A 27752-nucleotide genomic window follows, 5' to 3' on the forward strand; every position below is an offset into this window, starting at 1 on the left:
AACATTTTTTTTTAAATAAGAACAATCGACTTAGAAGATTTTATTCAAATTCGATACACGTTTTAAAAGTAAGATTGTATTCTTTTGCAATTTACTGGAAAATGCGGTGAAAGAGATTCGGTTCCTTCGTAATAGAATAAAAAGGAAAATTATGCAAATACACAGATAAAAAAAGTGGGTCCCTGTTGCGAGATCCAACTTAGTTGTTTCTGAAACAACAAATACACGGTTAGGTGGGGAAGAAATAGCGTCGCTACGACATGCAAGAGTTCTGTAGCGGAGATAAGCTGGGGTCTCATATTAGAAGTTTCATGTCAGGCAACTTTACTCTAATATTTTTGCTCTGTGTTATCTTTTATATTCTCTGTAATCTAAAGGGTTTCCCGTTGATAATAATAATGCTAATGACATGTAAAATTCTTTAAGTTTTACCCTTTGAATCCGGGCGACGTATATATACGTTCTGTATATTTGGATTGAATCCAGGGAACATTTCGCTTTTTTGTAAATTTTTGTTTCGAAATTCCCCGGATTCGTAGGATTTCTAGAGACTTTAGCTGAATAAAGTGAACGAACTTTTGCACCGACATAAGGTAAATGTCCTAATACGTGGACACTGGACACCGGTGCAAATAATACTGATTATTACATTTAATATTCGCTTTACCCATAAAAGAACAATTTTATTCAATTATTCGAATATTCATATACATATTTTTATAAATTAAAAAAAAATTATAAAGAAAAAAAATTAAATTTCTTGAACTCTTCAGCGAACATAAACTTAAAATTAGCCTTTCGATAGTACATTCTTTTTACTTAAATTTGTTCACTGATTTGCTTCAATTGTACAGAAGGAATATGCCAAATGCAGAAACAATTGTGTTTGTTTTTTATTTATTTTCCCGAGAAAACATCTAAATTACTGATGTTTCAACACGTGTCCGTGCAATGGGACAGTAAAATAAAATGTTTTTTTTAATGATAAAATACACACAGCTTGTAATGTAATTGCAAAATCATTTTTATATAATTGAAATATTCTCCAACATGTTTCCTCCGTACCTTAAGGGGTCATTTCGGTTAGACGGGTTGAAGAAATCGATTTTTCTTTAAAACTTTTTTCGAAAGCACATATCCTCAAGAATGTACGGCTAAATTTAATTATTTTAGCTTCTACAGAGGCACTTTCTATGAAGCGCAGAGGCTCGGCCTCTATAGATGAAAACTTTGAACGCGTTTTCCTCGAAACATAATTTTTTTCACATCGTGAAGATAAAATCTCAAAATCTATCGAACCGATTGCTTTATAAATTTTACTGCTAATTCTGCACACCTATGACTCTCGCAGGGACTGCAACCAAATATTTTCATTGAGTCTAACCTATTTTTAAAATCGAAAATAGCAAAAGAAAAAAGCCGAAAAACATTGTTCTTCCATTTTGCCCGCCATTCTGCTAATGTTGAGAATAAATCACTAATTAAAGTCCGACCTATAGCGACTGCCATACTAATGAAGCATCTGTTTGGATTTTTGAGTTCAGATAAGTCTAAAAGCTGAAGTGGCCTTCACGAGCGAGGCATGAATTTTTAAACATGTCATCAAGACCGCTTTCAACAGCATTTTAAAAGCAATATTGTTTATTTACTGTACACACGTAATTTAATAAATGGAAAAAAGTTTTATTCCATTACTATAATTATTTTCGTCGCAATAAATTCCTGAACATCGCTGAACTTATCTAATTAAATGTCCAAGTATTGGGACATTTACCTTAATAATAATAATAATAATAAATACCTATTTATTCCAAACAATCTAAAGAAACGTCCCAAGTTCGAATCAATGGTAATTACCTACCACCCTAGTGCACGTGTCCCATTACACCTAGGCTGTATGGACCATTCAGTAGGCCCCGAGAAATCACTGAAATCTGGAGACGGTATCGAGCCCCCGCGGTCGCCTAAAATCAGCGTCGAGGAGAGGCACGGTCAGATTCTCCGTGAAAGCTTTCGTAACCGCCGGCGAACGGGGACAAGTGCCTCGGTAGGCGCGATTCCCCGAGAAAATACACGGCGGCTCGATGGCGAGGACGTTATTTGTCGTGCATATTTTCAAAACGACAGCCCCCTGCGCGCCATCCCCCTCCTCGCCGCGGCCGCGCGTGTCAATAAAGTGTCGTAACGTCTCGCTTCCATCTTGTTCCCAATTTCCCTACGATCCGCTCGGGAGGGGCCTCTCGAGCCGCATCCAGGTGAGCGCCATCGTGGAATTTCGAGTGGCCCGGGCGAAAAAGCATCGACACGCCGCGGCCGGAGCCAACCACGTCAGCGTTTTCCCCCGGAGCCGATCCGATCCAGTCACGGAGTATCATTCCTTGAATATATTAACGCAACAGTGGCCGCTCCGCCTGGGCTGGCTCACGAATTCCTGCCCGTCTGGACGACCGACGCTTTCGTTTGCACTTGATCTTGTGCCAGAGGGAAGCTACGGACGCCGTTGCGCGGCGCCTCCACCTTCTATAGGAGGTATCGTCGTTTTTCCTGGTTCGAAGACCGAATCGAGTCGAGCGCAAATGGACACGAAGTGTCGCTCCAGTGTTCTCCTCGGGCTTGATAGGGGATCGCTCCGGGTATCTAGGTGGCTGGCTAAATGACGCTTAAAGAGGGTGCAGCAAGCATAGTGGGTATCCTGGAACTGTTGCAGCACAAAAATGGTAACTCGGGACCAGAGTGAAATAGGTCATAGGTTTGCAGGAACCTTTTCTTATCGTTCTTCGGTGTTCAATTCAGCCGCGAAGTGGGTCGCACCCACTCCGTACAAAATACCCGTGAAAAGGTGGGAACAATGCAAAGTGGATGGTACGTTTATACGGGCTTTCTCTTATTCTTCCGTCAATAGCGAATTCATCTTCTGAAATAGGTAAAACTCATCGGGGCTCCCTTTGCGCGGATTAGGAAGACCTGTCCAGTGAACGAACACTTTAACCCCTCGTGGGCACACCCTCTTATAATCACAAATTGGTCGTATGGGCTTCACTGCGCCCCAGGGTCATTCTTCAATCACCATTTTCGTATTGTTGAATCTTTTAACTTTTCAGTGATAATTGCTCTATCATGCTCTAATAGTATTTTTCTACAAATGTGAATTTTGATGCGATGAAATTTGTAGTTGGAAAAATAGTTGTGGAAAGAAGCGATTTTTGTTGGTAAAATTCAGCAAACTTTTAAATTTTCATATTAAAGTGTAGAAAGTTTAATATTAAGCTGTATAAATTTACAGAAATATTGGCAAAGAAAAAAAATTGCCTGGGGTGCGATACACCCCGTGTGACCACCAAGGGTTAAGTGGCATCAACGATGAATAAACACCTAAGAAAATTAACAACAAACCTTACCTTGATCTTAATGAAGAACTTGAAAAGAATTTAGTTGAATAAAGAAGTAAATTTGTGGTAATTTAGAATGAAGTAAATATTGTGTACATTTTAACGTAAAAAGAGCGTAATAGGTGTTAATTTTTCGTATGATATGAGCGTTCATTCACTGGGGCGAGGGTGTTCATTCACTGGACAGATCAGCCTATGTAGTACTGGATGAAAATTGAGAAAAAGAATCAAAGGCTGCGCCAGCTGATCCTACAAATTTGACAAGTCACGCGGCGCTGCTCTATAGTTACAATGTTGTTGGAGGGTGGAAAGTTGAAAGTTCGTTGTTCGCTCGTGCTCGCCCCGTTTCTGCGGCATCGTGGCATTGATTAGCGACGAGGCGAGCGGTTAAGGGAGCTCGGATTGACCGGCCCTTCTTTTTTTTCATGTCCCCGTGCTACACGCCGTGTGGATTATCGATTTAATACTGGCGACCCAGCAGGCCGTGTTTTACGCTAATCGTGTCCCGTGTAGACGTAGAGGCGCCCTTGCCTGATTACACCGAGCCTGCTGCATCAGTGGATGCCGTTCTTGCACTTACTTCCCACAGTTATTCGGTTAACGCGCAAGGGACCGAAGGAAAGCTGAACCACTCGGCTCGTTAACGAGACGTTTGGTCGCCTCAGCGAACGCTGCACGCTACTCGGTACTTTGAGAATCAATCGAGATTGGAAGGGACTTGGAATTCTGCTGTTGGATGCAAGAAGGGCCTCAGTGGCAAATGTCAGTTTCGAGAAACGTATCTGTAATGATTAGGAAGTTAGATATTTTTTATACGTAAGGTGAATGTCCCAATTTCATTTAAGAGATTACTCGTCATAAAGAAGGTGTAAAAAATTTGTTTGTGATCAAGATTTGCAGAGTAATTGATTAATTCTTTAATAATAAATCAACCAATTCAAAAACTATTTAAGAAAGATATTTCAAGATGTTTAACTATTAGTAATTTGTAATTAAATGTATAATGCTCTAAATGTATAATAATTTTGCGTAAATGTTTAAATAATTTAGAATTATTTTGTTGCAACTATAATACAAACGTAACGCATATAATAATAAGAAAAATACGAAATGATCAGAAATGGGGACATTCACCTTAGTGAAGTTGTTGGAAAACTGTCTATAATGTTTAAAAATTTGATGTATCTTGGTAGATGCATTATTACAATCGCAATTATGTAATATATTAAGCAGTGAAATTAATTTTAATTAAAGCCTTCTCAGGCACTTCTTCAGAGATGGGCAAAATTTTCATTTAAATAAAAATTTCGCATAACGAATAAAAGTTAAAAAAATTAGTCAAGTTAATTTTTTTTTTTAATTTTTATGGGTTATTCAAAATTTATACATAAATAAAACTTTCGCGCCTCTCTGCCCTTCTTGCATAAAATGGCGAAATATTAAAGAAATTATATTTTTTTTAACATTACTATTTATTTAATATTTACGAAAAATATAGAATATTAAAAAAAAATATAGTCCTAAAAATAGTCATAAATTATGTCACGTTCAGGTTGATGTATATTTAATTTAGACACGAGTTAGATTCACATCGATTCACAGAATTTACCATACAGCTCTGTCAATTTTAAAGACACAGCAATGAAATTTATACAGCACATGTAACAGTGCAATTCTTCTTACACGAAGCTGATCATGGACCGAAGCACTCAGACACCGTCAAGCCTCTAAATCATAATCCGACACTAAGAATTCATCTCACCCAAGCGTACAAAGCACCCAAGTGCAACATTCTCTCGCTGAAATCTCTGCTCCCCGCGAAACAGCCCGAAGCACAGCTGGAGGATCGATCTTCCGAGCGCGCGATCCCGGGGGTCCCCAGGGATGGGACGAACGGAGACAACGGGTTTCCAGAAAAAGGACGGGGGAAAAAAAGCGGCGAAAAGAGCGACGCCACGGAAGAAGTGTGTCGCGCGCGGAGCGGTGCGCGCTGGCGCGTACGAGCGCGGCAACGCGGCGTGTCGCTCGCTCGGATCATGCGAGTGCGGGAGGTAATTTAGCGGAAGGTCCGCCGGGAGAGCGCCTCGTGAACCCGCTCCTGCGTCTTCCCAGCCGAGAGTCGGAGAGGAAAAAAAAAAAAAATGGCCGGGAAATTTATCCAAGCCGACGGGCAACCGGGGCCCCGAGCCGTCGAATTTTCCACCGGCGAGCTTCTCGTTCTCACGTGCCGTTGCTCTCCTATGGCTTCCCTCTCGCGGGTAATCGAATCGCCCCGCTGCTCGCCCTGCCCGTCATTGTCGCGACTCGCCGACCGTGCACGCGAATACATACATCTGGCCCACTGTTCGCCCCTCCTCGGGTCAAGGGATACACTCGCTGCGGTTACCAAGAGACAGCTTCATCTTCCCCGTTATGCTTACCGCCGACCCTAAAGCGCACGGGGCAGGGGCCGCCCCTTCCGGGGGCATTAAATAACAACGTGGGTGTTTCGAAAATTCATAAGCTGCGGCGTGGAGGTTGCTCTTAACGAGGCTTGAAATTTCTCCAGCAGGATCATTCTTTTCTGAATGGCAGAGGATTGTTATCAGTTTGCCTTTTTTATTTTAATCGGCTTTAGTAGGCTTCTTTTCAATATGAAAGTGCCGTTCACCCTTTGGTTAAAGAGCAGAAACATATTTTCGTTAATTTTCATTCGAAATTCTGCACGCAAAACGGCACTTTCATATTGAATAAACTAAACTAAAGCCGATTAAAATGATCACAGCTTCTTATAATCAGAAATAGGTCACATAGGGCTCACTGCACAACAGCGTCATTTTCCAGTTACCATTTTCGTATTTTTTAATCTGTTAACTTTTCCAGTGATAAGTGTAAATATGAATACGCTGAAATTTGTAGTTTAAAATATTTTTTTTGTTAAAATTTTCCAGATTTTTAAACTTTAATATTAGGGTCTAAATATTTAGAGAAATATTGGCAGAGATAAAAAATGCCTGCAGGTGCGTACTCCCCGTGGGACCACAAAGGGCTGAGTACTTAAATTATTTTATACTTCGGACTTTCTGCGCCCCAAATTGAAGTTTGAATATTTCAAAATTCACTTAACTCTTATATTTCTCTTTAGGTATCTTTCGAGAAGATACGTTCGACATATGATTTCCATTTAGGGTAGGCCGGGGCGAATCGGATCACTTTGTGTTTGACGGTAAGAAAATATAAGTCAAACATTAAAAAACTAATTTTTTATTATTTATTCGTGATCACCTTTGGCTTTAAGATTAATAATAGAAAATAAAATTAAACATAAAAGTGTTTCTTCTGCAAACAAAAAAACAAAAAGTGAGAAATATCCGATTGGCCCCGAAACTTGGGGCGAATCGGATAACCCATAAATTTCTGAAAAAAAAACTGAAATTTTCATAACAAAATCTTTAGAATCAACTTAAACAAATCTAATTTAATGACAGTGAAGTCAAGTGATACTACTTATATTGCCGTTTTTTGCCGCCTCTATCAGCACAATTCTCGTGGCATCACTCTTCTCAGATAATCTTCTGAAAGTGGACGAATTAAATTTTTACCAGAGTAAATACAATGGCATCTTCTTAACACCATTAATTTAATTCCTTTTTTCGTCATATCTCTAAATTTAATTTTTATCACAGATTCCTTTTTTTTTGTCCACCATGATCCCTGATTGCTCTTTTTAATGTACGTACTAATCATCTGTATATAAACAATTATCATATTTATAATCAGAAAAATACTCAAATGAAAATAAAGAGTGATCCAATTCTCCCCAAATAACGTGATCAGATTAGCCCCATATATAAGTATTTCAAAGGGTGTAGATTACATAAACATATTACAATATAATAGTCTAAAACACATCAAATACTAAACTTGTACACCGTGCAAACTAATAACAACAAACACATTAGAATTTTCAAGCTTACTTTTTATTTTAAATAAGAAACTGCAGATTCGGACCAGAATTGTAACGTTCGCACGTGTCCATCTCACTGAAAACGTATGCCAGCTCTAAACAATGACTTAAAACAATTAACGGGCTTTTGCGGTAGGTGCGGAGGATAAAGACGAGGTACTCCAAACGATCGGAATGCTAATTTCTATCGCGATGTAGGAAATATGTACTAAATTCTTATTTTGATCCGATTCGCCCTGTGATCCGATTCGACCCGGTCTGACCAAGAAAATCGTGGGAGTGAAAGCTCGATACTCCAGCATCCTCCACTGCCACGTTCCTACGGAGCAGTACATTTTTCCCGAGTCGCCCGTGACCCCACAGTGTCGTTCTAGGGTTAAATCCACTTGCCTCTGCCTACGCATTCTCGATATTTCGAGTGCAGAGTCCACCACGCGGCAATCGCTAGGAAAATTCTTCGCGACGTGTACACCGTGCAAACAACACTAATCGCCTCGCATCGCCGGCACGTTAGTACATAGGCATATCCAGTAGTTCCGAGTCTCCGGCGGATATTCAAATCTCCCACGAGCATTGCTGATAATCGACGGATGGATTTCGGCAAGCATTGCCGCCCGTCCCACCGATTGTATGCTAACGTCGAGTTTCCCGTCTGAAAATAAAGCCTCGCGGTGGCAGGGGGGTGGTCGTGCGAAATATTGTGGACACCGGTAGGGGGGCGGTGGCTTGTTTCATAAATATTTCTCCTCGATGACACAATGGGTCAGTTCAGGCCTGCTCATTATGCAGGCGTATTCGCAAACGGCGTTGCAAAATCGATGTTGCATCGCTGGCCTCCGCGGTTGCTGGTTAACAAATTCAGCCGGTCGGGGCGACTTCCTGGCCGGAAGGGGGCCGAACTTTGACACCGCGGCAGGTGCGCGAGACACGCGCGATAAAGATTGCGCGATCCCTGGAGAGGACACCTGAACGGCTGCTGCTGATTGCTGCAGTTTTCGCCGCGCGTATTACGATAACAGACCCTTGCGACATGTCCACTCGCCTTTCGCAGCCGACCACCGTCACCTTGCTCTCTATTCTTCACTGTTACGTAACCCATGCTGCGTCGCGAAATCGTCCGGCGCATTCCACGGAGAATTGCTGGTTGTCGGTGGTCAGCTGTCCGTTGAAAGCCGCGGGAGACGGCGCTGAGCTTTTCTGAGCTGTTCCACACGAATGGGATGACGTTAGATGGGAATAGGAACGATGGTGTAATAGTGGAAGGTATCTACTATTAGTGCAATAGAAATCTTTGGTCTCGAATCTGGCTTCTCAGAATTCGACCGGTATACCGCGTGCGGGATTCCTTCGGATATATCCCTTAACCATAGTCGCTGAACGCCCATGGGCGTCCCTCGCACGCATCGCACTGTATTGCGTTAAAACTTGAACGAGTAGATTCCTGTTGAATTCCGATTAATTTAAACCGCGCTGGAGAAGGTTCTCGTACTGGGAGCAGTTTAATTGACTGTTAAGAGAAGTACTGACCGACCCTCCCCTTTTCCAAAGAACAATTGCAGCGTAAAGAGGTCGGCGAACCGGGAAGACCGCGCTTTATTCTTTATTGCCGCATGATGACAGGAAAATCATCGTGAAGAGGTTTATCATACCGTAATAACGACGCATAACGTTATGAAAGAAAGAGGCGACGAGGAGGAGGGAAACGACCGTTTGCTTTTCTACTCGCCGGCCTGCAGGAAAATCGTAGCTAGAGCTCCGATAATTAAGCGCGATTTTAGCGCGATTCGCCGCGGCGGCGGGTGGTCGGGAGCTGTTTAATTAGTGGTAATCGCGAGCGAAGTGGACGCGGTCTCGCATGGGCGAGAGTGAAATTCGCCGATTCGTCGACGGGGAATTGCTCCTGGCGGAATCTTTCATTTATTCAGCCGGCGCTGGCGGTTTCTAGTCGAACGATCCGGACTTTGATACGCCTTTCCAAATAGAGACGCCGGGGTCCTCTAATTCCGTGGCTCGGGGAAGCTAGCCGGCTAACGATCCCCCATTGAACGCGATATTAATCAGCCGCGCCTGGAAGCCGACGTTCCAACTTAATCACGATCAGATCGGCCGGCAGACTTGGGCGACGACTTGAAATTTGTCAGCCCCTGAAAGAAAGGGACGGCAGGAATTAGGACCTCTTCAGAGGGGACGCTTTTGGACCTAGAGACTTGTATTTTGGAGGCATGATTACGTGGTAATGGGATGTCGGAGGCTTCCAATTACTTGGGATCACTTAATATTTTTCTTGTATTATGGTCTAACGAACTTCGAATTAATATATTCTATTTTTCGAAAGTAATACATTTTATTTAATGAAAGTTTACGCGTCTGTTTGAGAAATCGCATATTTAGTTTTAAAAGTATTCTCTTTTATGGAAATAGGTACGAATTCTCTTGCGTCGCATGAATAATAAGTTCGTTAGATAATAGTGTAGGGAAAATATCACTGTTTTTAACCAAGTATCGTGGACTGCACTATTCCAGTTTGAATACTTTGTCTTTTCAAAGTTAGGTGGCTTTTGGAAATTTTTATGAGCCTGCTTATCAGTGAAGAAGAGAATATATGAAGAGAATTTCATTTATTCCAGCTTGTTCAAAGTTATTCTAGACAAATACAGAACTGTGTTTTCATAGTTTTCATTTTTTTTTTTTTTTTCATAGAAACCTCATGTTTATTCAACGAATACGTGCAAAATACTAATCTCGAGATATACATTCCTATTATCCAACAAGTCGGATCGTTCTAACAGATTCCATTCTTTTTCCAGATCCCAGGGTGAATCATTGGATGATGATGAGCAGTCCCCTGCCAACCATGGTGATATGCATGTTTTACGCTTACTTCAGCAAGGTTCTAGGACCGAGGATAATGGAAAATAAGAAGCCCTTCAACCTCCGAGGAGTCCTGATAGTATACAACTTGGTGCAGACGCTGTTCTCGTTATGGATCTGCTACGAGGTTCGTCTATTTCTTTCATGCTAAACCCCTACTGTATTCACAAGGGATGCACAGTAACTCTAAAATTCAAAACAATTTGAAACGTTGCAGAAATATTTTTCAAGGACCCTCTTAAGGGGTCATTCTGGTAATCACGCTGCAAAATTCCGCAACATTCAGGCTTTTTTTTCTCAGTGAATACAATGAATAACAATGTCAGACTTTTTTTCACTTATTAAGCTACTTGTAGTGTATACGGAACAATTTTTTAAATACACTTTTAATTGTGTTTTTTCAATGTTATCTGGAGTTCAAAATCGCGCCTTTGAAAAGAAACTCCTCCCTGGCGGGAGTGATTTAAGCTCACAGACTCATCTGAAATAAAAAAACCAAGCTGATTCTTAATCATTATGAGTACCGCTATCGCAGGTGCCAGAATTAGCCACGTAAGTCAAAATTTAACAAAATTGCGCGCACTCAAACTTCAAGTTTCGAAATTTTCCATTCTCACTTGAAGTTTGAGTGCGCGCAATTTTGTTAAATTTTCACTTACGTGGCTAATTCTGGCACCTGCGATAGCGGTACTCATAATGATTAAGAATCAGTTTGTTTTTTTTTTGTATCAGATGAGTCTGTGAAACGCGCGATTTTTGCCTCCAGATAACATTAAAAAAACACACAATTAAAAGTGTATTTAAAAAATTGTTCCATATACACTACAATTAGCTTAATAAATGAAAAAAGTTTGACATTGTTATTCATTGTATTCACTGAGAAAAAAAAGCCTGAATGTTGCCGAATTTTGCGGCGTGATCACCAGAATGACCCCTTAAAGAAATTCTGAGTTTTTACGTTCTGGTGAATATCTATAAAACCTTGAAAGACATCGAAACAAAAGTTTAACTCGAAGTTCGATGGTTTTTGAAATCTTACAATATGGCGATGCGGAATTTCGAAAAAAAATAATTTTTTCTAAATTTATTCCCATCACACTTTTGTAAAATCCTCCAGTTTCATTTGTTTGTTATTAGTCGAAATTGCAGTGTTTCGATTATTTCAACTGTGAAAAGGGGGGTTGACTTGGAGCAGCCTGTAGGTGTTGGTCCGGCCGGTTCTATTTCGTGGCACAGAAACAGGCGCCCCAGCTGATAAACTCGATAAAGCGATCTCATTCCGTCGTATCATCGATCCCACCTCGAATAATTAATAGCAGGTCTCGGCCACCACACGCTCGTCCCTCATTCGTGAAAGTTATTGCCCGTCGGCCGCGATTCGGTGCTTCGTGGCTCGCATAAGTCACTCCTCTCGCCCAGTCAATGGAACTCATCGCGGCGATGTAAGCTCGCGATCGCAAAAGCCGCCCAGCGATTTCCATTTCCCAACCTACCCTCTCTCTCTCTCTCTCGCAGGAAAATCCCACATAGCTACTCGAGTGTGTTACGATCATCCTTCTTATTACTTATGAATCATAACGCACGAATATCGAAAGTAAAGGTTGAGTCATTCCTGTTGCATTCCAGTGACCAAACAGTTGCATGTCAAAACTCCAACTTCCCGCTAAAGTTTTCCTCAACTCCGCGTATTTTGCTCAGTAAATGCCAGTTCCACGTCAAACATTTTAAAATAATAGCGCGTAAATGATTTGAAACATGCCACGCCTGAATCTCGGTCTTCTCAAGTCTTCGGCCCATTCGCCGAGAGATCTCAGGGAACCACTGCGTGGATCTCCCGTTTCGTGGAAATTAGGGTGGCTCTGTCTTCGATATTTCTGGGAAGTTCAGTCCCACATTTTGGGAAAACATTCTTGACACATCAAACACTGAAACCATGGAAAAGAAATCGATCATTTCGGAATATCTAAGTAGCTGTATGTCCCTCCTTAAAATTGTAACAAATAGTACTACTAAATAAAATAATAATACTTCATAAAATTAGGAAAAAAATTGTCCAATATCTTTCAGTTTTTCAGACTTTTTTCGAAAACCGTTTGTCGCACGAGAAAAAGTAGTAAAGTATAAAAGATGCTCCTTGCCTGGATCTACAACTTTTGCTTGACATGTTTTTTTGTGTAATCAATAACTTAGAGGATAATTAAATATAATCAACTTTGCGTCCTTTTAAGTAACTATTTAAATGTTCAAGGGCTCCTTTCCCTTATCCAATCGGGCTCAAGTTGTACACAGACCTTTTTTTCATTATTTGGAACTATTCTGGGGGTGAGATGATTCAAAAGTCGAAAATAAGAGTCACCCTAGTGGGAATAGATGCTCTTACGTCCACGTGACGTTTCGCCTGCTCCGGTGCGTCTGACAAAACCGACGAATACGCGTGCGTGGTCAATCAAATACCGATCGTATTTGGTTTGCGTTTAGTATGTCGTGTGCGCGGCCATGTACAGTTATCTAGTGAAGAATCGTACTCACGTAGGACCGCGTCGCGTTACTTTCTACGCGTTTTTCGTCGATCCAATTATCATTCTCCCATCGACTAAGCGGTTTCCTTAGAAATAATCAAACGTTGCCACGAGATCGGTCTCGTGGTTAAGCTGCGACGGTGCTCCCGCCGCAGCTTCTCCACGGTTTATTCCGCGCGAAGTGCAGCGCCGCGCTTGTTATAAAGCGGCCGGAAATTTTCGGGAAATTCGTTCGCGCGGACATTGAAATTTAACTTAAGCTATTACCAGAAGAGGCCCTCGACGACGCGCTCGACGAGTGCATATTGGACTCGATCGAAGACGATGAAGTGACGTCAAGAGGCATCTTCAAATATCGGGGTTACGTCGTCGGATTTTATTAAGTGGCGGCGGCAAGAATCGCCGATGTAGATGAGAAAAATTGTGTCCAGTCTATCGCTATCGATCTTCGCGAAACTCCGAGGCACCAAGCCGAGGGCCGACATCTGGACGCAGGTATAGGGTAATTGCGGGACAGTTGCCGCACCTTACGCAAAATTCTCACCGCGTCTAAATTTGGCAATTAAAATTTCTTCCAAGGATACATATTATTAGTTGAGCATCTTGTCCCACTACTGGCATTAAAGAAAATCAAAATTTTAATATTTGTCACCCTTAAAAATTTGAAACTAAAAACTTCCGTTTTTTAGGAGAGTGGTGCCGCATTTCGAAAAACGTTTAATTTTCCATTTAAATTTGCTAATTTTAACTTTTTATTTAAAAAGAACTAGTAAAAGCAAAGTAAAATGAAGCATCTTTTTAATTTATACAGTTATAAGATACAATAAAATTGGAAAAATAAGTAGGTGCAGATATTATTTCTGCTTTTCTAAATTTAATTATCTTTTCTTCTTCCTCCCATATTCATTTTACACATAAAATGAAATGTGAAAAAAAGAGTAAAAAGCCCATAAATATGTTCGGATTATCAAATTTGTCATTAATAAAAAATAATTTGCCTTAAGATATCACGGTATATAAAAAAGTGGTTTAATTTAATTTAATTTTTTTGCACACCTACAACCGCGGAATTTTTCCGTCAAAGCCATAACTGTTTCTTTAAACTCCCATAACTTCGTGAATTTTAGAATTTTCTTAAAAAAAAAAACATTCTCAAAAACCCCGTTTTTTAACGTCTTAAACCAAAGTCCCCCCTTGAACTACGAAACAGCGCCATTCCCTCTTCCCATCTTCAGTTTAAAATAGAAACATCATACAATTGGATCACGTGCTTGCCCCGCGCTCTAATTCGATCCGAGGACATTGAATCGCAAGTGGGAAATAGCGTCTTCTTCGGAAACCGAAGAGCCCGCGAAATAAAAGGAACAGCCCATTCCGTTAATCGCAATCCTCCAATAAGCGGCGCATAACTCACCGACATTTGGGCACTGGCCCGTCGATGGAACGCTTCGATAAGGGCGGATTAGCCGATTGGAATCGTAAAGCACCTAGGCGCTCGTCCATCGTATCGACTTCGATATTTTCGCGTTCGATCGTTAGCAAGGTCTCCCTGGAAGTGGGCAAGTCGTAAATCGCCCCTACTGGTCGTCGTACAATAATGAATCTTCGGACTTATTCATGAACGATGGCAGGCGATGGCTCGCAGGCGACATATATCCGACATTCCGTTTCCCGTCTCCGACGTAAAACGAGTCTAATAGAATTCAAATGAAATTTGCAAACGCAGCACGACATTCTCCGAGGCTAACTTGGCCACCGGCGATCGATACCGGCTCCGCTCGTCCTTTACCCGCTTCCTGTTTCCCTAAAAAACTCATCTGGGGACCAAGCAGGGGCATCGAAAGCAGCTCGATCAGGGCCATTTGCGTCCAGCCGAGGGTGGCCTTTTTTTACGACGGTTATGTCTCATATTTTGTGTCGCAAAAGTGCGGTGGACAAACCGAAGATACGTCACCTTCAATTCCAGAAGGTTGGCACACTCTATGTGGGTCAAACGAAAAGAAAGCAACATGTTGCCTTGTAACGAAACACATCATACTCCTCGTTGAACCTTTATTCTATGAAATTTGTAGGTACTTTCTCAGGCAGTGGCGCACTCGGGATTTAATCATCGGGGTGCCGAGTTAAAGGGATAAAAATATTTTTAATGCAAATTTTATCAAATTCATTAGGGGTGATTTTACAAATTTATTTAAAGAGTAAATTCCAGTTTTCTTTTCTTTTTACAGAGCCTCTTCTTTGGGGTGCCAGGGCGAATTTTTCCCCCTCTGGGCTAGGTCCTCCTATCGCCATTGTTCTCAAGTAGCTAATACTGTATTAACCACTCTTGTAATAAGTTTTACTGCGGAGAATCTTCAGGAAGAATCAATTTCAACGCTGAAGATTCTTAGAGATTTGGGCGTTTCTTGATGTCCAGGCAACAGGTTTCATTTCTTTTTTTTTTGGGAGTGTTTGTAAAGGCGCTCTGTCTTTGCGAAATACACTTTTGGTAGGGGAAGGTTCAAGGAGCACTGCTATATTTTTGATTAGTAGCTGTTGCGTTTCTTTACGTGACCAGCTGCCAAGCTATCTACGAAAGGATAGTAGTTCTACGTGACCGTCGGCACGACTGTCAATATTATTTGTAATTCATCTTCTCGACGCGCGAAGGAAAACTGCTAATCATTCTCGTGACACCCTGCTTCGAAGTTCGACATTGTAGATACGCCGAAATGTTTCCTGGTGTTTCTAACGAGTACATCTTCGTTCTCAAGTCACGTAATTTGCAAAAAATATCGGTGGAATTTGTAAACGAACTTTGCAAAAAATATCGGTGGAATTTGTAAACGAACTTTGCAAAAAATATCGGTGGAATTTGTAAACGAACATATCGCCTAATTTATCTCTGATTATAAATTTGTTATTTAATTTGAGAAGTAATTCTGAAGATTTCTAATTTAATTACACAGAAAGTTAATTTAATTTACAGACTCGGATTATAGAATTTTATTTACGTATTTTTTTTTAACTGCCACAGCGTCCAAATTTTTCTGCCCGTTTCTTTTGGATCGCTCTGTACAAGCGAGCCCCTTATTTGATCCACTGCACGGCTTGATGAGATTCCCGCGGAGCATACGAGCGAGCTATAATAAGCATCGGGCATTATCAGCGTAATGACTCACGCATGACGTCGATCTCGATAATCTGGTCGGCGTCGTACGCTTTCTTCAGTCCATTTGCAACATGAACTTGCTTCTCTATGCTGATACCGAGGCGTTTCAAGGCAACCCGCGATCCTTCACTCGTATTGAGACTAGTTTTCGATATTGCTACGCGCGCGGAAGTCATTTTCTTCGCCGGCAACTCCGTTACGCCCGTGTAAAGTGCGAAATTCCATCACCGCTGATACAGTCTCATTAACCTTAACTGCCACGAGTTTCGAGGCAGTCCCGCTGAAAGAATCTTGTACACCGTTAGCTTATCGGTTAGAACGATCACCTCCATATTTCTTAATTCTCGGTAAACGCGAATTTAAGGTTCAACTTGTGACAATAAATCTCGGTAATAATTTAAAGCTATTGCAAACTATTTGAGTCACCCGATACATGGATTTTTATTTTATTATTATTATTATTATTATTAACGGGAAACCCTTTAGTGTACAGAGATACAAAAATATTACCATTATTACATAGAAAGATAAAAAATAAAAGAAAGTTATAAAATATATATATAAATATATATATATATATAATTTATTAATCTATTGTTGTACAAAACTTGGAAAATAATTGAAGAGTGCTTGTAGAAAATACTGCAAGTGCCAAAATTAAAATATAAGGCAATGGCACCCACGAATAAGAGGCTTAATAAAAGAAAATCGTATTTTATTTCTCAAATGAATTTTGATAATCACCTAACGAATTTTATTGGATTTGCATTAAACGAATATTTCTTAAAAATATTTTTAGTCGTCTGACTCGGCTCCTTCCAAGATTAAATCTCGAGTGCGCCACTGGTGGTAATACTATAATACAGAATTTGATTTTTGGCACTACAGTGTTTCGTACAAGGACCATTGAATTGCTTCCACCAATCCTTAACGATTTTAGGACGCAATGATGGACTTGATCAGCTTTTTTACCAAGTCGAAGAAAGAGAAAAAGCGAATCACGTTGCTCGCGAAACAGGCCGAATTATATTCGCGTGAAATTCGAAGAGCAAAGTTCTGGCAATTAGAGCGACACAGTTGGGCGACATCGTCAGGCGCGAAAGAAGAGGCGCCGATCCTTCGGATGGAATGGGATTTATCCTATTTCCGTGGAAATTCCTCGATCATCGTTTCTTTTGTAGAGTCGAATAGGCAGTTTCTCGCGGAGCCGTCGAGGACTTTTGGACAAAGCTCGTCGAACTTTCGTTCGAGTTACTTGAATTTCGTCGAGCTGCTTGATACGTCGTTCAAACAGCCGAGTGCCGGGCTGAAGTATTATAAAACGAGGGGCTTAGTCGACGCGAATTTCAAGCTGTTCCGCTGCTTCGAGTGCACTCGAACGGTTGCACAGTAGTTTAGGGAGCGCGTGGCCACACCAAACAGAAAGGATTTCTTCTTGGCGAGCAGCAGCTATTAGAACGCGGCGAGGGCCTACGTGGACCGTTCGATTTTACCATGGGTACACATTGCGGGGTACCGTAATCAGTGGGAATGCCATTTTCGTGGCACCATGACACGGTTCCCTGGATCCTGAACACCTTTGTCCGTCCAAGCAAACTCCGCCACAGCGGTTCCCAAGATACTCAGGGCCGAATGAACACCTTCAGAAGGTCTAGGCACTTAAGGGGAGGTTCTGGTCTAAATGTCGATTTTTCTTTTATTTCATTTTTCGAATGTTCAATCTCTTAGGAATACGGGTTTAAAAGGATTTGTTGAAATTCGTAAAATTCCCCAAGTTGTAGGCATTTGAGTCGCGGCAAATACATGGGTCACAACCGGCTACTCGGCGCTCACGTAAAACTTCAAATGCGTTTTTCTCGAAACAGTGTTCTCAAAACGGTGGGACCTGTATCTTCAAAAGTTATTATCCGATTCGACTGAAACTTGTTTTATTTTGAAGATTATTCTTTTGGCTAGGGGGGGGGGAACTAAAAAAAATTACAAAAAGTTGAAAATTTATAATTTTTAAAGGCGTTGAAAGGACGAAAAATACAGGGAAAAGTGATTTCAAACGTGAAGTGTCGTTATTTTCTAAAAAAAATGTAATTTTTATAAATTTTTTTAGTTCACCCCCTAGAAAAAAGAATAATCTTCAAAATAAAAAAGGTTTCAGTCGAATCGGATAATAACTTTTAGAGATACAGGTCCCACCGATTTGGATCAATTTTTTGACGCCTTAACTTTAACGACTCCCCAGGGCTGTTTGCACTGATTAATTATAAAACAAAAAATATATTTCTATAACATAAGACATCCTTAATACAATGCAACAAGTCCCATTAAATTATATATAGTAGTTTTCCTTTAATTAATTCCTAAATATCACCTATTTTTTGGGGCTCTAGACCAGAACCTCCCCTTAAGGAACCATTCTACTTTGCCGGTCGAAAAGGAGGCCTATTTTCATGATTTTTTTTCAACACCTAATGTACAGATTTTAATGTTTTTTGGGGGGTGTTAAATGTTCATTATTCCTTGCTGTATAGAATCGTATTGTGGGAGTGCGAAGACTGTCTGATTGACAAAGTATGTTTGGGCCAGAGCGATTGGGATCGAGAGCGGATGTTTATAGTAGGATATCGAATGCGTCAGGGGTGTGAGGTTTGAATGGTTTCGTCGAATGCATGCGGAGAGTTTGGGTGACCCGAGTGCGTGTCAAGAGTGTGTGTGTTGTAAGTGTGAATCTCGGGGAGCGCAAGATAAGAATGGATGAAGGCAGTCCTGCGGAGTCCGTCGAACGAGAGGCATCATCGCCTGAACCTATTCTTTTATAATAAATTAGCCTTTTTTACTTTTCCACGAGTGTGCAGTTTACTCCTGCCCTGATCACCAAACATCCCTACAGTATTATTCATCTTTCTAAAATATAATTACAAATGTGTGGATTTCTCACTCACTGAGCCACAAATATTGGGATTTAAATCCACACCTTTGTAATTATATTTTGGAAATATGAAAAAAACAGTTTTATACAGCAATGAGTAATAAATGTTTAACTAAAAGAAAAATATATTTAACTCCTGAAAAAAATTCATAAAAATAGGCCTCTTGTTCGACCGGCAAAGTAGAATGGACCCTTGAAAGATTTTGAGGCTCACTAATACAGGGTGATCACTTCAACGCAATGTACTTACGATTTCTTAGGCATTTCCGATAATTTGACAAAAAACTGTTTGTAACGAAAGATAAATTTTAAAATTCAGAAAGTTTCTGCAGTGCCCCCTTCTCCCAATGCCCTACGCACGTGCTCATTTTGTGTGCTAGTTAATCCAGCGCTGACCTATCCATCTAAAAACTCCTTACACAAAAAACAATCCCATTGTCACTAAAATCACAAACAAAGAACATCACCCAACTGTTACACGCCGATTTTGCATACATTATGGATCTCAAACAAACAATTGACACGCATTTATTTTACCAGCAAACCTCCATATCCAGGTGTGGAAATCAGCCCTTAAATTTGAGGGTGAAAAACACGTTTGCCCCGATATCTCGGAACCCACGCACTGCAGAGAAAAATCTTTCAGACAAAAACGACGTATTTTTTTATAACAAATTCAGCTACGTAATCAGATTCGATAAAAAGTGATTACTTTTTAACCAGACCACCGTGGAAGGCTATCTGAGCGATCGAAGCGCGAAGGGTTAAGTCGCGCCGCCCGCTTCCCTGATCTCCTCGGTTCATTGAGAGCCAGCCTGATCCTCGGAATTGCCGCGAGGTGCGCGGAGAACAATAAAGCGGAGGCATCGGGCGAATAGGATCGCGGAGCGTTATCGGCGGGGGTGCGGGAAAGTGGGGCGGCGCGGCGCGGCGCGGGCGAAATTCTAATCGGCGTCGATAAGCCGCCGAGAAAATTGCCGTCCGCGTGCGTGCGCTAGCTCTCTAAACGCCAGATCCGCGCGCGACTCGCGTGCCCTTGACACAGAAACGCCGTGAGCGTACGCGCGGCGTGTTCTCATTAGCGGCTCCGACCCACGCGGCCGTGCGCGAGCTTTTCTAGCTGTTTAACACGGTCAAGTTTAATGGAATGCCGTGTCACCGTCGATGATACGGCAACGATCCTCCTCCTCCTCCTCCCCCCCCCCCCGGGCGCGAGTTCGATGTCGCGTGGCGCGATAACGCGATAACGCGAGGTCCGCGGAAATTCGGTCGACCGCAGTAGAGCTTTATTAACTGCATCGGGGCTGTCCTTTGGGAAACGCATCGGTATCCCCACCTCGTGTTCCATTAGTAATATTCTTATTAATCGGCTTTATTGCTGAATTAATTTATACGGCAGAAATCTGTAATACTTTTCGGACACTTAAGGGGGTATACCCGCTTGAACCCTCGGAATATGTGTACATTTTGTGGATTTTTTTACATGTCAACGGCTCGATGAAGATTTCCCGTTTTTTTACTATTTTTAGATAGTATTATGAACTTCTTAAAAAAAAAGTTTCAGTTAAATAAATATTGTTTTTCGGAAGTTATGCATACATATCCGAAAGTCTCTCGATTTTAGACGGCTAAACGGTGGGCCTTAAAACAGCTTTATGTCGTGTCTGAAATTAAAAGCAATAAAATCTTCTTATAAAGTATGTCAGTAGCTATCGTCCAACGGAGCCGGTTTTGAAAATTTTGAAAAATGAAGAAATGGTGAGAGATCAAAGGTAAAGTTACATTTTTCTAACAGAAAAGACCACCTTTTTCTTTATAAATAATAAACGGAGAATCGGAATAAAAAAAGTCCTCGTTGGCCGATGTGGAATCTTATTACGATCCTGCATGCGAAATTGGAAGTGAATTGGTTGAACGTAGCGCGAGTTTCTAGGCCCACCGTTTAGCCGTCTAAAATCGAGAGACTTTCGGATATGTATGCATAACTTCCGAAAGACAATAGTTTTTTAACTGAAACTTTTTTCTTAAGTAGTTCATAATACTATGTAAAGATAGTAAAAAAACGGGAAATCTTCATCGAGCCGTTGACTTGTAAAAAAAATCCACAAAATGTACACATTTTCCGAGGGTTCAAACGGGTATACCCCCATAAGGGGTTATTGAAATCTCGAAAAATCGTTTTTTTTTTTAATTATTTTTACGAGCACTGGGTATAGGCCCGTGCATAGCCTGCTGGTGCTCGTAGCTGAAGATAGAAGAAGGTCGGCTCCCTTCAAGAGGACGATCGGGAGGCCGACAGGAAGACTGGTCCTGAATCGAACGCGATTGCGTTCGGGCATGCGGGTCGCGCCTTTATAACCGATGTTGCCCTATGTACCAAATATAGTGATGTCGTGTGTGCGTCCGTTGTCTTATTACTCTACTCCTTTGCGCCTAACGCCCCGGCGCAACATTATTATTTATTCTGAAAGTGTCGTCCTTTGTGAACATTTACAACAGAAATTCATGAAGTAATTCAAATAATTACGGAAATTACAGTGCTGAACGCAAAATTAAATGCACCGTCGTGTAACGGCTCCGCACAGCGATATTGGCATACCCGACTTAGGTAATTATGAAGCCGTTTATCTCGAAACTACATTTGCAAACACCGTGTATATCGTAACTCTTGAACGAATGAATATTTTCACTTGAAATTTGATCCAGTTTGGCGTAAATTTGTCAACGCAAACTACAGACCAACTTGTGAAATACGTACACTTTGAATTTTTCAATTTCGACTTTTTAATAAATTTCAGTCCCAAACTCAAAATGAGGTACATAGTTCAAACACTCCTATTCTCAAAGCTTTCATTTGCTAACTGAATTGATTCACTACTTTCATACGCGAGCAATAGATGGCGACGATACTCATATTGATGACGGAATTACTGAGCAAAATTATTCAGAGGACAATCAGCGAAAATCTCGATTTTAATTCTAACGAACTCATTGGCTTGTGAACCTTCCACATAATCAAGCAGCCCGTTTAAATGTCCTATAAGGAATTTGCCTCTGGTATGCCAGATGGGAGATAAGAAATACAGGAAGGAGATGCTTCAAATTTAGATATCTCGTGTGAAGGAATCGAGAGAAGGCTCCGGAGTCTGTCTCGCTGACTCGTGAGTAGCCACGAGCCCGCGATGAAGCTCGTGAGCATGCACTGAGAATGGCCCACGATTCCCGAACAGCCGTGCGGATAATGAACCCTCCACTGATTTCGAGGGAGATCGGGGTCAGCGGCCTCGGCCGCCGAAGGGAAGAAACCGGGGTCGCCGTCGGGAAATCTAATTCCAAGTTTCAAAGGAAATGAGACAAATCGATCTCGAACGGACCTCGCGCGTCCATTTTTCATCCGGCGGGGTCGACGGAGCTCCGCCGTAGATTGTTCTCCGCCAAGGAAGTTTCCTCCTCAGCGATTCCGATCGGACTAGAAAACGGCCACCGCGCTTCAAAGGGGAGCCGCCGGAAGATCACTTAATCGCTGTGTAAAATCCTAGCGAACGTAGTCGAGGGCCCATCACTCGAGCTGCTTTACGGCCAGCTTGCGGTGGTCCCCTCGAAGCTAAAGCAGTTTTCCACTGTAAACTTAGCTCGACACCTCGCAACGCCACTGGATCGCGTTCTTCGTAGCTTCGCCCGGATGATATTTCTCAGAGCGCGTCTTTCCGAACGAAATTTTCCATTTCGCGGACGTCACAGACTGTGCCTGAGTGCTCCAGTTCACGAGGTGGCTAAGTTCGAAGTGCGAAACGGACGTAATTACCTGCAGGTCTGTGAATTTTTTTCGCGCAAGTATAATTTGAAATTTAACATAATTATAGTTACAGCTTTCAATTATGTGCTCCGTTGGCGAAGTATATTGCTCGCAGCTTGTTGACAAGTTGCACCGAAATGATTATTATTGCGTCTTATGACAAATGTTGTAAGAAAATAAGGGGCAAAAAGTTGAGGAAAGTTGGGTGACTTTTAATGCTCAGTGACAACATCAATCTAGATTTCATTGCGATTCGCGCATAAATAATCGAATACATTGTCGAATTACTATATGCGTTTCTTGTTGCATAATTATTATGATGATCGGCGTAATGCGCGCTTCCGTGTTTACTAGCCCGGCGGTGCGATTTTCTTCCGCAGGTACAAAGTTGCTTCACGGTACTTTACATGGAATTACCGGTGTCGCCTGATCGTTTATGCGGCGTTCGTTCTTCTCGGGCCGACCTTTCCCGCCGGGGCGATGGATATTACGCCGTCGGCGGTTAATTCGATGAAAAAGAGGGACGGGGAAAAAGAGCAATAACGCCGATAAATTTCCGCGTGCAAAACAGCGGCCGTGACTCGCTTACGGATGCATAGAATTTTTCAATAGATAGAAAGAGCCAGCCTTATGCGGCCATGAGTTATTCAAAGTGCGGTGTTTGCCCTGCACGGCCGCCTGTTTTGCTTCTCGAAGACTTCCGAACGACTCGCGCGGAATTTCATCCCGCGAAGGCGGGGTGGAATCAAAATGCAACGATTTGTCTAGAGAGAGAGAGAGAGATGTCTGGCTGCAACTTCTTTGGACGGCAGTCGATGAACCTCGAATGGAGGGCGAAAAGGTGGGAGCTTTTAGAAACAGCTGATCCCCAACAGTGACTTATTTGATCGCTGGGAGACTTCTGAAGTGAAGTAGAGAAAAGAGCTGATTATTAGTGTTTTTCAACACTTTTTGAGTAGCGGCCCTCTTTTATAATATTCAAACGACCTGCGACCAGTCTCCCCATATAAGGTAGGGTAAATTTAATAAGGTAGAGGAAACATTAAATTTTAATATAGGGACTTCAGAATATATAAGTATCTTAATACATATTATATTAAATATATTTAAAAATATTTAACATAGCGAATTATCTTGTTTCGTGGAGTAAATGAGTCCTGAGAATCGTTAACTAAAAATACCTGCGGCGACCCCCAGGGGGCTGTAACGAATATTCGAATAATCTAAGTATTCGAATCTGCGAATTCGAATAACTTCTTCGAATACTCGAATATCAGAGAATTTGAATAACTTTTTTGAATATTTGAATATTCAGAGTGCTCGAATTTCGGCTTGTATCGAATAGGAATTTGAGAAATTTGATATTTCTTCACACTTTATTGTGGAATTCTCTTCTCTTCTCTTCTCTTCTCTTCTCTTCTCTTCTCTTCTCTTCTCTTCTCTTCTCTTCTCTTCTCTTCTCTTCTCTTCTCTTCTTTTCTCTCCTCTCCTCTTCTCTCTTCTCTCTCTTCTCTGTCTTCTCTCTCTTCTCTTCTCTTCTCTTCTCTTCTCTTCTCTTCTTTTCTCTCCTCTTCTTTTCTCTCCTCTCCTCTCCTCTTGTCTCTTCTCTCTCTTCTCTCTCTTCTCTCTCTTCTCTTCTCTTCTCTTCTCTTCTCTTTACTTTTCAAACGATAAATTTGGAATTTTATTAATCTTTAATAAATTCATAAATACTGACACGAAACCAACATTGGACTACTAATTATTCGAATTCTCGAATATTCGAAGAAATTATTCGTATTCTAAACTATTCGAATATTCACAGCCCTAGTCACGACCCACAGGTTGGGAACCACTGGATCACTCTTATCGCGAAGCTATTTATCTCTGCAGTATTTTCCATATTTCCATCAACAAAGTGATGATTTCTGCTACACGCTACAAATTCATCGGCTTTAGGCTCGATCCAGACGAATCCTAAGTTCTAGAAGGAGTTGTCGCATAACTTTAGGAGTGAATAGCACCCTAATCAGATTTGGGGTCGTGGTTGCAAAGATGGCAGACGCTCTAAGCCCGTTTCTGACCGAGTTTCCGCTGGATTCCGCCTAGTTTCAGGCTCGAGGCGAGTCCTTCGCGGATAATCGTAACGTTGTTCGTGCTCTTTTTGAATACAATCGGTGCCACTTTAGCCAATTACCGCGACAACCGCGACGGCCTCGCGGATTTTCGTTTCCGTGCCACGCTCCGCGCGGCTTCCGGCAATCGAGATACGCGCGTGATTAATTAATCGACGCGAAACTGGATCACGTTGTGATCATTACGAGATTAACCTCATGTGTAAATGTCGATAAAAGAAGACATGTTTTTACGTAACGATTGAGCAGGGTTGCGAGGAGTTCTTGACTAATCTTTTCGCTAGGCCGCAGATTGCGGATAAAAGAAGTGCACGATTACGATGATTTACACGCGTCGATAGTACTAAATGATAGCACTAGTTATCCATCAGGGGGCATTTAACATCTCGATTGGTGCCGTCGTGCTTTCATGTCGATGCTTTTCGAGAAACATCCAAAATATTGTCCAAAACACCCCCAATATTCATTCCAAAGCCAAACCAAAATCGGAATAAGCTTTGTTCACAATTTTACCAGCAGAAGCGATTGCTGGAAGGATTCTAACCGACTTAAGAGGGCAACCTCGTGTAACAGCCTAAAAAATAACTGATATTTATGATTTGTTTCGATAAAAAACTATTGCTAATATTGGATTAAACTTCTTTGGGGGATAAGGAAGTATCTTTAACCCTTTCGGTCCTCTTAGGACACATATGTCCCAGTGAATGTTTGCGATCGTCTGTGGAATAATACCTGCCATATATGTGCGTTGTTTTATTGTTTTTCTGTTAATCTACTACTATCTTTGATTGGCAATCATGGGAATAAGCAACGCAGTAACGTGACGGATAAGTTTTATTTTCGCAGGGTGTCTAGCTACAGACTCGCAATTATAGAAATCTCGTGTTTTACACGCGAAATTGAACAATTTTCTGAAATTGTTTATCGTAGCCTTTCAGTTTATAGTATGGTATAACTGTTTCGCTTAAAAGTTTTTACATTATTATGTTTTTACTTATCTTATTGAGCATAAAGTAGTGACTATGCGTTTCCGGGACGCATATGTCCCACTAAGTATTTTCAAACATTGTTCTTGTTTCTTTATCACAAGCAGTAACATATAAATAATAATGTTTTAAATACGTTTATAATATGTATGTATAATATATCTATATATATATTAAAAATACATAATATAAAATATCTACAGAAGGTCGCAAGTGTTTAACCGTGTTTAATCTTCCGGGTCACATATGTCCTACTCAAAAAATCTGCTGGGACTAGTGTTCCTTCTCGAGAATTTCTCGAGAAATTTTATAAATACTTATTTCTTATTTCTCAAGAAATACTATTTTTCTCGAGAAATTGAAGTCTACGAAAATTATTATAAATCTCATTTATTTTCGGAATTGAATTTTTAGTTAGTTCAAATTGTATATTACTAGTTAATCGCGAACGTATAAACACACCTACAATTTATAATAAATCTTATTAGTAGCATTAGAACCTGTATGAATTACGATAGAAAATCTCAGTAGAGAAGATTCGACGTTATTCACTGGTGAAAGTACTCTTAAATTCTTATTTAACAATTCAGAAAAATTTATTATGTAATATAAAAATTTTTACGTTCAATCGCAGCGTGAACTATCTAACTTTAAGAAATTCTTTTTCTTTTTGCAATCTTCTTTTGCATGGCGCGGCCGGTGTTTCGCAGGCATTAATAATTAAAAAGTCCTCGCAGAACACACTGTAAGTGCCAAAAATCAATTCTACACTGCAGCATCACCATTGGCACGTACAAAATTTCCCGCTGAAAAAAAAACAACAAAATATTAAATTTCGTCACTTACGCTGTTTTCTACAAGGACTCCCCAATTTCATTTTGAAAGCAGAGAGTTGAGTTGTGCAAGAAAAAGTACCTTACAACTGACAAATTATGGGGAAAAATTAACCCTGCTTACGAGTTGCGATGCTATCCACCCTGCAAGGGTGAAAAACATATTTTCCAAAACCATGGCCTCTGGAACTGTTAATATAAAAGACAGCTAATATCATTTCCCTGCAACCTCGCACGAAAGTGTCTTCCGACGAGTGCGCGGATAAGTAGCAGACTCGCACCTCCACCCATACGCGCTCGAACTCACCCTTAATATCTAGCCGACCGGAGCATCAGCGTCGGGGGAGCGATTCGACCTCCTTCGACGTTTTGATCGGCATCAGCGTGGTTTGCACGCGCGAATCGATCCGGCGGCGTTTTAGGGTCGCGCAGAACCGTGGCCTGGTTCCCGCGAAAACTCGCAAAAAGCGCGGAACGCGAAACAAACAGAGCCCATTGTCCGTAATTCCCGAAGGAGCGGGCGCGGGCTTTCAGAATTTTAAATACGGCCGACGACGAGTCGTCTTTTGCGACAGAAACGCACGGCCGAGGACTCCCTTTTGTTCCCTTCCATCCATCCCTCTGCCCCTCCGCCGGCGACCGCCGCCCCTTTCTCCCCGACGCTTTCCCGGCTTCTTGATCGGAACAAAGCGAGCGAGACAGAGTTTCTCTCGAGTGAAAAGCGGGCGATCGTACCTCTATATGCCTGATTGTCGCCGTCGTCGGCGGCGTTCCCTCCCCGCTCGATGCACCCCCTCCCCTTTTATATTGTCCTCACTTTCCGGCGTTTTCTTGTTGCAGTACTTGATGAGCGGCTGGGCGAAAGGATACAGTTTCCGGTGCCAACCGGTCGACTACTCGAACAGCCCCATGGCGCTCAGAATGGCGAACACGTGTTGGTGGTACTACATCAGCAAGTTCACCGAGTTCTTCGACACCGTAAGTGGTTTCCTCTCTTTGGCTTTTCTACCTTGGTACACATGCCGTGCTGGTTTCATCGGGTCGGTGTCTCTGAGACGATGAATTATTCGAGGGGTGGTTAACATTAATTGCGCTCGCTGTTTTATGGTGGCAATGCGTTGCTCTTTGTGATTCCTAATAGCCAGTGGCGCACTCAGGGTTTAATCTTTGGGGGAGTCGAGTTGAAGGGATGACAATAGTTTTAATGGAAATTCATGCGATTAT

At 41.6% G+C, this 27752-nt stretch overlaps 1 protein-coding gene and 1 long non-coding RNA gene across 3 annotated transcripts in view; one reads left to right on the forward strand and one right to left on the reverse strand.

Annotated features, from left to right (window-relative positions):
- The window catches only part of LOC143378766 (very long chain fatty acid elongase AAEL008004), a 57125-nt gene that overhangs the window by 23764 nt on the left and 5609 nt on the right, over positions 1-27752 (forward strand). For both annotated transcript variants that reach the window (XM_076830730.1, XM_076830731.1), the window contains exons 3-4: positions 10143-10333; positions 27369-27506. In XM_076830730.1, the coding sequence (XP_076686845.1) occupies positions 10143-10333; positions 27369-27506 (329 nt within the window). The remainder of the gene's footprint in view (positions 1-10142; positions 10334-27368; positions 27507-27752) is intronic.
- Positions 10159-11484, reverse strand: LOC143378786 (uncharacterized). Its single transcript, XR_013088360.1, has 2 exons — positions 11139-11484; positions 10159-10441 (listed from the first exon to the last, which is right to left on the reverse strand). It is a non-coding gene; the product is annotated as an uncharacterized LOC143378786 (long non-coding RNA).

This window comes from Andrena cerasifolii, chromosome 2, assembly GCF_050908995.1.
Source record: "Andrena cerasifolii isolate SP2316 chromosome 2, iyAndCera1_principal, whole genome shotgun sequence".
NCBI classification, from domain to species: domain Eukaryota; kingdom Metazoa; phylum Arthropoda; class Insecta; order Hymenoptera; family Andrenidae; genus Andrena; species Andrena cerasifolii.